Below are 10,051 nucleotides of genomic sequence, written 5' to 3'. Positions count from 1 at the left end.
ATTTTTTATTTCATTTTGTATGTAATTTGAAATAATAAATTAATATTTATGCATTGACAAATGGAAAAATTATGTACATAGTGTGGGTACTTTCTTATGTTTTTACCCATCCAATTACAAGCATTTCTATTTACCCATCTCCAACCTTATTCTCATAGATACAAATTGTTATATAATCATCTAAATTATATATGTGTCATCCTTATGTATGCAAAAATTTATCATCCTTATGTGTGCAAATATTTTATGAATTATATTGTTCACTTGATTGAAATTTTATTTGCGGTATTTATTAGATAATTTCTTATGTGCAATACCAACAAAATCCATCTTTTCTACCCATCCAATTATAAGCATTTCTATGCACCTATCTGCCACCTTATTCACATAGACACGCATTGTTTTATAATCATCCAATTCTATGTTTATCATTCTTATGCATTTGATTATGATTTTTGGTATGTATTTGATCATTTCTATCATGCAATATCAACAATCTTCTCTAAATTTCTCATTCTTATATATTTGAAACTTTAAAATAAATCAACTTTAAGACATCAGGAATTAGCTGATCAACCAGCTTTCCTATCAACGTGAAATTACATGTGATAGTGCACTTTGATTCACATTTGGTGCTCCAGAAGAAGCTGAACATTTGTGGAATGTAAGAGGTTTTATTTGTGTGGAACGCCTACTGACAACGGATTAGAAAAGAGAAACGAATATTAACTGAGATCCAAGCCAGCCATACGCCGAGTTTTATCCGGAGAAAATAGCCTTGTTGGAGGCGTGGCAGCAGGGTCTGGGGTCTTCACCATTGCCCTCACAGTTCGCACAGCCTGCTAACTGCTCCATGCGTGCAAGAACATTATTGGTTTTCCCAGCAACCTTATTGGAGGGGTGGCAGCACGGTCTTGGGTCCTTACCATTGCTTTCACAATTCGGACAGTCATCTAGCTGTTGTGAGAAAACAGCCTTATTCGAGGGTGACGAACAGCAGGGTCTTGGGTATTCACCGTTACCCTTGCAGTTTGCACAGTCAGCTAACTGCTCCATGCCTGCAAGAACATTATTGGTTTTGCCAGCAACCTTGTTGGAGCGGTGGCAGCAGGGTCTTGGGTCTCTACCATTGCTTTCACAATTCGGACAGTCATCTAGCTGTTGTGAGAAAACAGCCTTATTCGAGGGTGACGAACAGCAGGGTTTTGGGTCTTCACCGTTGCCCTTGCAGTTTGCACAGTTATCTAATTGCTCCATACTTATAAAAACATTATTGTTTTTCGCAGGATTTTGGGGGTGATATCGAGCGGAGACATGGACAGTAAACAGAAACAGTAGAACGACAAGCAGTGCGCTCATTTTCATGCCCATCAAACTCGACATATTGAAGATCGAGAGCCTTTTGCTGAATCAAAAGCAAAGGAAACGTTTACGTTCTAACTGAATAATCGGTTCGTAAATGAAGATTGAGATGGAATAGAATGTGATGTAATAACCCATTTATACAGGGAGTCGTGAGTTATAGTTTTTACTCAAATCACGCATTCAAAGTCTTATGGCGTGGCAGAGACGGTGAAATTAGGTCAATCTTTACGTTAAACAGGATATCTGTCTTTCACAGAATTTAGAACGTGATTTTATTCAACATACAACTTTTGACTCTGTAAAGTTCCGACTTATTTAAGGTGTTTTTAGAAATCTTTTTCACTGTCATTTCTTTCGATTGTTACAGATAAATTTTAATTATTAAAAAAGAGGTCAAATATTTATTATTTTGGGGGCAGATATTGTGTAAAATTAAAATTGATTATTTGATTATTCAAATGGTAATGTTTAAATAAACCTTTTAGTAATTTTAAATGTTATTAAATATTTGTATATTCAAATTCATATTTAAATGGGAAGATTTGAATTTCGATCAACCTTAACCCTCTCAAGATCAAAATTAAGTAATGTAAATTGTGTCTAGAATAAGATAATCTAACTTGTGGGATCAGGACATAGGACTATAATTTGTTGACATAGATATAAATGGGGCTAAAGGTGAAACATATAGGAATGTGTATTAGGACTGTGATAAGAATAAAAAAGTGAGTGAAACCTAGCACAAGAGTGTGCCACTTACTTATATGAAATTGCATGAAGTCATTTCATCTAGATGGCCTTAAACTAAATGGAACTTTGTACAAGTAACAAATTTCACCATTAAATTTAATCCCTACTTTAAAATGAGTGTGAATTTAGCCAAAGCGTGTATTTCAAAGCACTTTGACATGCACAACCTACATGAAAAGTAAATATATAGTAATATATTAAGGGATAATTTGTTTGTATATTAAATAAAGGTAGTTGCAATCCTCTTGTTCCAACCACATTATTTAGAAGCTTCAAGACAATTATAACCTACAATATTATCCACCAAAGAATTATGGGTGATCAAGGTAATATTTAATGTTAAACAATTTATTTTAAAATGTACGTTTAAAAATATAATTACAAGTACAAAGTAGGCACTACAAATATGAGAAACGAAAAAAAATGTTGAAAGTAATCTAGAACCTAAACAAATGCATAAAATAATTATTTCAATGTATATTACAGTATTTAAACAAGATTTATAGAGAAACGATGCGCTCTCATCCTATACGAACGAGGTACAGAGTTCGTACAAAAAGTTCCAACTACGATTATAATGCAATAAAAATACCTTAAATAATCAAGCTTAGCTAGTAAATGCGATATACGATACAACCAAGATAAAATGGAAGGAGAAAAGGGAAGTAAATCGACAAACTAGAGATCCACGCTATAAAGCCTCCCACAAGGTAATTTCCTTATCACGTTGGTGTACCTACACACATGCAAGAAAGGAAAATGTTGGGGGTTATGTTTTGGAGCCTACCTACTTGTTAGACCCTCGTTTTTGTGTTTCCACCTCCACAAACAACCCAAGAAGCCATGGTAATAATAAAGTGATAAAGGTAATTGAAAAGATGCACCAACGGATTGGTAAAAGATACTTGAAAATGAAAGAAAAGAGATCAAGCAAACTCCCCTTCCATAAATGATTATTGGAAATACTGGCGTTGAGTGCTTGAAATGTTGCCACAATGGTAATGCTTTTAGAATGGTGTCCAAAGATAACCTACAAGAGCTTCAACCTGCAAAAGATCATCAACTTGCCAAGTGAAACACCCAAATGCCTTTGAAATTGATAGAGAAAGCTCTTGAAAGGAAACTGATGTTGATAGGTGCATACAGCTCAGAATTACAATTCCTTTTGGGGGGAGGTGTAATGCTCAAATGACCACCTGCAGACTATCAGATTCGCGGGATGCTAGCGCACCGTGTAGATGTCTCTGCTCCGTGCCTGTGTCCTAGAAGGTGATAGGTTGGCGACATTGGTAATAATTTGGTTAGAGTTGACAAGGATACATCCGAGTGGATAAAAGGACAAGGTAGAAAAGCCGGACCTCCTATGACATGGGGGAATATGCCATTTGTCATATTAATCGCAAAGGGGTAAGATTTTTGATATTCTATTTTTCCCCCACTTTAGTGGCCATGCCTTTTTTGAGGGATGCAAAGCTAAAGTAGTGCAAGATACACAGAAAGGAAAGTCACGACATGGAGGAAAATTTTCTTAATTTAGATGAGGTTGCCCCTAGGAAGATGATGCTAATATTTTGAATAGGTATTGATACTTGGTACATTGCCAACATACCAGCTACAAAAGCGCCTAATGAATGGTAAGGTAAAGGAAAGGATAAGATAACATAATAAAAACAAACCTTTCCATGGAGGAAATCCCTTGGTTATGGAAAGTTACAAGATAAGCAGTTGTCATTGGTATAAGATACATTAGGATGGGTAGCAAGATGTGTTATGCTAGATGGCCATACAATAGGGCGTGATATGTTAGTATGGATAAGCATACGATAGGGCAAGATTATTTTTACATTGGATAACAACATGCTAGATAACCCTATGATAGGGTAGATATTAGATAAATTTTGTAGCATGGGTAGTGACACACTAGATAGCAATGTGATAGGGCAAATAAATTTGCTAAGTAGTATATAGGCCCCTACAAAGGAAAAGAAGACAGAAAAATAAAGAATGGTTTGGCCCCCATGTAGGTGATCTTGGAAAAAGATCAAGTGGTTTGGCTCCCACCTAGACAAACATGAAAAAGCAATTAGCAAAGGACACAAATGCAAGAGGCAAAAGATAAAATATAGATATGATGGCCACTCCTTAGAATGATATGGATGGAAAGGCATGTCATTGTAAGGATAAGAGAACTTGGGGAAAATTAAAATAGCAACATGTTTCCATGGAATGCCACGAGGAGAAAGTGGCATATAGAAAGCCAAACATCAATGGATTCAATGCAAGACGATAGGGGGATTCGATAGTCTGCCATCAAAACTCATAGTAGTGTTAAAAGCATATATAGTATCACTCTGAGATGGGTATATCATAATAGTGCCAAATTTATTGGATCTAAAGAAGAGAACATGAAGATAAATATTAAATAAAAAATTTGGGTCAACATGGAAGAAGGAAAAGAATACCCCCAATGCTTTGCATCTTTCTCGAATGGTGAAAAGAAAGATGCAAAAAATGGAAGGAGATAGACAAATAGAGGAATGTGTAAGATAGAAAATGCGATGTATCCAAGTACCTATATAGTAACTCGGGTCCTTCAGTGGACTACAATAGATAAAGATAGTCAACCTCATGTATCCAAGTACCTAGAAAGTAACTTGGGTCATAGAGAAGGGAGAAAAAAAATAAAGAAAGCATGGGGGAACAGAGTCATGCAAAAATATATAGAGGAAAGATAAATATCCTAACAATTAGCCCTCAAGCTGGGATTGTAATATCGGAGATCATCGTCCTTGAGGAGAGCCTCGTCCTCCCAATCTATATCCTAGCGAGAAGGGGGGTGGTCTCGGAGAGGGACTATTGCAAGGGTCACAACAGGAACCCCATCAATAGTGAGAGCAACAGATGAAAAAAACAATGACATCTTTGTCTACAGACTTGGAGGAGGCAAGGTTCAATGATCATGTGAAGATCATAGACAAGGCCGAGATGTTCCCTAAGGAGGAAAATATGCAGGGTTCCATGGAGGAAGCAGGTGATCTACTTGGAGAAGATGAAACAAGAACATAACTTCTGTCCTCTACAAGAGGAGCAGTAACAAACTCGGGAGAAGGTGGGGCCTTCTCGATCATGTATATATAGACAAGAAAAATAAAAGGCATTGAGACGAGCAGAGTAAGGGGTGAGGAACATAACTGTGAAGACTTGTGTCACTGAAAATTCTATATAGGGCCTTGTTTGAATTTGTACTTACATAGGATAGGAGTGTCAGGCCCCCTATCAATTGTAGTAGGCTGAAGGATCCCAAGAGAACTTGGATGCTAGAGCAGTGGAAAAATAGGTAGGGTAGACAAAGCCGTGTTAGGAACCACCTGCGTCTGTAATATATTAAGTGGTGAGGACAAGGGCAACATGTTCAACAAGGAAGTGATAAGAGGAGGTGCTATAGAAGGAGCGATCAAGACCTACACCCAATTATGGGGAGGTTGATTGAAATCCCCTAAAGCAGTATGGAGTGAGACTGAAATAGATGAAAAGATGAGAGAAACTATAGGGATAGGCTCTTAAATGGCAACATTGTGTGTTGGGGCCACACTAGTAGACTTCAAGGTAGTGTCACACTCTCGAGCTCATGCTTGTCAAAAGTGTTTATGGTCATGTGCACACGTTCCAATGCAGGTGAGGACCACCAATCCAAGCCAAGGAGGATTCAGGAGCATCATGCTCCATTGGAGAGGTCTCCATAATTGTCCCAAGTATGAGAGAAGGCCTAGCTGATGAACCAGGAGGTGCATCCTTTAGAGGCACCACATGCATATCAATGGGTGTCTGCCCTCATTTCGCTGAAGTAGCGATCGGAGGAAAAAAGGGTCCTGTCGTGGGCTATGGGAATGGTGCAAGTGGAGATGAAGAAACATGAGAAGAGTGCTTCCCTTTCTAATAATGAGAGGGTTAAGGAGTATCGGTGATGATCGAGATCTTGAAGGGAGGGTGGGCAACAGAGTTCAACAAAATTGGTACACTTCCCTTTTCTATGCTACACACAGTCATAGGAACAAGAAACAATTGTGGAGGTTGTGAGCTCCTAGAAAGATGTAGAGATCGGTTTGATGGAGTAGGCTTAGCCTCAGCCCTAGAAGATGAGGAGACATGAGGCAGTACCCACTTCAAGACCAGAATCGTTGCAGGAGGGATCAATGCAGGAGGTGGCAATGAAACACTCGGTTGCATAGATGTAGGGCCTGACTCCATCTTATTTTGATAGTAATCATTGTGCATTATTTCACCATGGGGAAGCATTGGCCCCATCAGAGTGGGTCAAAAGTAGTCAACGAAAAATCCCCATAGGCAATCAGGGGTCGATATCCAATGTCTTGGATGACATGCATCGTGCCCTCATGAGGGAACATGAGATATTTGTGGACAACTAAAGGGAGTGCCTCCATGGAAATCAGCAAAGGAATGTAGAGCATAACACAAAATAGGTCCGACTTAGAGATGATCATGAACACAGAGGACACTACCTTAGGCCCTATGATGACCATCAAGGTGATACTACCCAAGGGGCAGATAGTGAACCCATCATGCATCCTCAAGGTTACGCAACAATCATCATATGCTAGCCTATTCCAACCATTCACAAAAGTCTACTCTGTGATAATGTCGACATTGCTCTATTGGTCAGCCATCACACCTGTGACAGTTTGACCATTCAACTTGGGAGGGATATAAAGGGGAGCAAGCTCTTTGCAATACAGAGCATCCAAAAGGGTAAATGACAATGAAAAATCAGATACCTTCCCCTTGTGGGTTGGATGTGTGCTAATGGGGGTGATGGTGACCATGTTCACATATGGGACATCATTTGAAGAAGGCCCAAGTGCAAAAATTAAATACACCAAGTTTGGAGGGAAGGGACCAGTGAAGATCTACTTCACTATAGGTTTTGTCAGTATAATTGTTTGATTTGTGTTTTCATGCATCCACCTTTATTGCACCATTGTCAATTTCATCTTGGACAACATGTCAAATATGATAACATCATCACTATCATGACTAGACACACAATGACAATAGGAGAAATTCAATCCATCATACTAATGGGGGTAGGGCCAACTAAAAAACAATGGTTTAAGTTTTGGAAGGTTGATGAGGTTGTCTTTCAACAACCACTACATTATGCTAAAGTAAGAGTCATTCAACTTAGCGAAGACTCTATTTTGTTTTAGAACTTGTGCAGGAGCCATCGAAGGAATAGTCACAACATTTGTGAAACTTCTATTATTTAAGAAACAATCCATGGACATGCCTACAAAGGACCCACCGCAAGGGTTTGAAGATGCATCTTTGAACTCTGACATAGTATGTTTGTAGTCAATGAGATAATAGCACATGTTAGCAAAGTTTTGGTATCGATTGAGGGATAGTTTCTCCCTCAATGTTGGCTGCAGATTGTCGATAAACATTCTCTATAGATCACTATCTAGGAGGGAAAAGGGGATCTTATTGGAGATAACTTGATACCTCTAAATGAAGTCTGTGACCTTCTCATTAGGCTTATGTTTACAATGAACAAGGTCAGCAATAGTGACCCTGCTACCAATGTTCGCTTGAAACCACTTGAGGAACAGATCCATAAGCTAATGAAAGGTATGATTGAAATGATCAGGAACTGACCTATAAAATTCTAATGTTGTCCCACTGAGGGAATGTGAGAACAACTTAAGCAGAATAAATCCAGACTATGGTAATCACTACACATAGTCATGAAGGAATCTATATGCATGTTCGTGTCGCAATCACCATTGAACCTATCAAACTTCAAGGATTTATAATCAGTAGGAAGGATAGTGTTCAGAATGGTGGTATTCAGGGGACTCTTCTATTAATATGCAGGTATAGACGATTAACCAGAGGCATTGGCTAAGTTCGTCAGCTACAACTAAAACTGTCGCATGTTCTGCAAGATTGTATTCAAGATAGGATTAGAAGGCGGAGGAGGTGGAGATAGCCTAGATCCTCTACCATCTCCACTAAAACCTCCAAATGGACCAATTCTACTGGTAGATGTATTTCTAGTGCTAACAGTAGATATCTGAATTCTAGTAGAGGAAAAGGTTGAGCCACTAGACATACCTATATAACCCAATGGAGTACTAGAGGCATTGACATCATGAATAGTGTGCCCAAGGTTGACCATATGCACCGACAAACTAGGTATGCCAACACTCAGCTAGGAACCACAAAAATATAACTCGCCATCCTAAGAAGAGGTATCTAATAGGAGTACATGACTCGTCACAATCATGGACAACAACCTTAGTATCTCTACGCCTCTCTTACCGAAGATGAGAATATCCCTCAGGGTATTAAATACATTCCCCACTTAGGGGAGAACATTCTCTCAATTAAGAAACCCTTCTAAGTCTCTTAGATTCTCCTCTAAAGACAAAATTCAATCAAACTCGATAGTGACAATAGAATCATGGTCAACAATGGGAGGAGAAGGTGGCAGAAAGTTCGTTGGGGAATTGTTTTGGGAACTAGGAGCTGAAGAACCACCCATGAAAGGGATCTTAAGAGTACGAGAAGTGAGAAGATCATTTGGATTAGAGAAAGGATCCTTGTGTTTGCATGATTGGAATAAGTGATGCAGATGAGTTGATGACTGCATCGGTAGAAGAATATTGATGACATGACTAGTTATTTGTGTTGTCATTGATGACAACCTATGTCAGTTAATGTTTGTTGATGGTTACAGATGAAATTTGATGTCTAACTTATTGGATAAGTAATTTGGTCTACCGGATTCAGAATTTGTACGTATGACTCAGTTTATTGGTAGGAGAATTAGGACTTCAATTGGTAAAATAAAATATTTTGATGGAATCAATAAATCGGTGATAGTTGGAGACTTGTGGTTTGAGATAGAATATTTTATGATATATTTTTGTATGTGACTGGAACGGCATCCTATGTTGATTACCGGAAGGCATGTTTTGAATTAATGATGGAGTTGTGTTAGGGTTTTAGGACTGCTGATGAATTCACTCAACTGATAATGATTTTTGATATAATGGTGATTGGTTGCGAATATACATGGATATAACATGACACAAACCACACGAATAATTTTAATTGTGTTTTGGCATAGAAGATACTAGAATTTTTTGGGAATGTACAAACTGCTTAGCGGAATGTTTGAAGGGTTGGACTTATGTAGAAATCATTTTTTTGTGATGGGTTATGAATAATCAAAGGTTGATATTGCATTATAAATTGTTGTCATAATTTGGATATTGATCTGATATGATCTGTATTCTAAATTCAAGATGTAATTAGGTTTTATGGCCGACTTAGTTGTTATGGCTAATTAGGCCAACACAACTGATGTTTCATGTGCCAATGGCATTAGGAGAATGGGTTAAGTTGTCCCAGACTAGATAGAGATCTATCTGAGTGTTGTAGACTCTAAAGAATAACTGGATTTGATTTAGAAAGCTGAAACTATAAAGTAACAAATCATTTTTCACTGTTATTCCCTAATAGTTCCAACAACATAGATGACTTAACCGAGTAGGTCCTAATAGGCCTTTGCCATATAAGTCCCCTAAGAGGGCAACTCAATAAAGAGTGTTTAAATCCTCTAACTAGGTTGATCCTAATAGATCATTAAGCTCCTAGCTGGAGTGATAGGCAAATCCCTTAACCAGGTGACTCCTAACAAGGTCTGCTCCTAACCAGGCATATTGTAAGATCCTAATCGAGCTAATCTGGGGACAATAACACTAGGTTCTTCCTTATAACTGCTATGAAACTCAAGACTGAAAATAGGATTGCGAAGTTGAGGATTGTGGGATATGAATATAGGAAGGATGATGAGATTGGGAAGGAAGGCATGAATTTTTTCACTTCCCTTTTCTCAGTGGATAGTGGTCTT

General features: G+C 38.2%; 1 protein-coding gene across 1 annotated transcript; it reads right to left on the bottom strand.

The window, feature by feature from the left end:
* Nucleotides 1-759: 759 nt before the first annotated feature.
* On the bottom strand, nucleotides 760-1,383 carry LOC131861584 (uncharacterized). Its single transcript, XM_059214934.1, has one exon. The coding sequence runs from the start codon at nucleotides 1,381-1,383 to the stop codon at nucleotides 760-762; it is 624 nt and encodes a 207-aa protein (XP_059070917.1).
* Between the last annotated feature and the right edge of the window lie 8,668 nt (nucleotides 1,384-10,051).

This window comes from Cryptomeria japonica, unplaced genomic scaffold, assembly GCF_030272615.1.
Source record: "Cryptomeria japonica unplaced genomic scaffold, Sugi_1.0 HiC_scaffold_27, whole genome shotgun sequence".
Lineage (NCBI taxonomy): Eukaryota > Viridiplantae > Streptophyta > Pinopsida > Cupressales > Cupressaceae > Cryptomeria > Cryptomeria japonica.
This window is presented reverse-complemented; position numbering and strand designations above follow the sequence as displayed.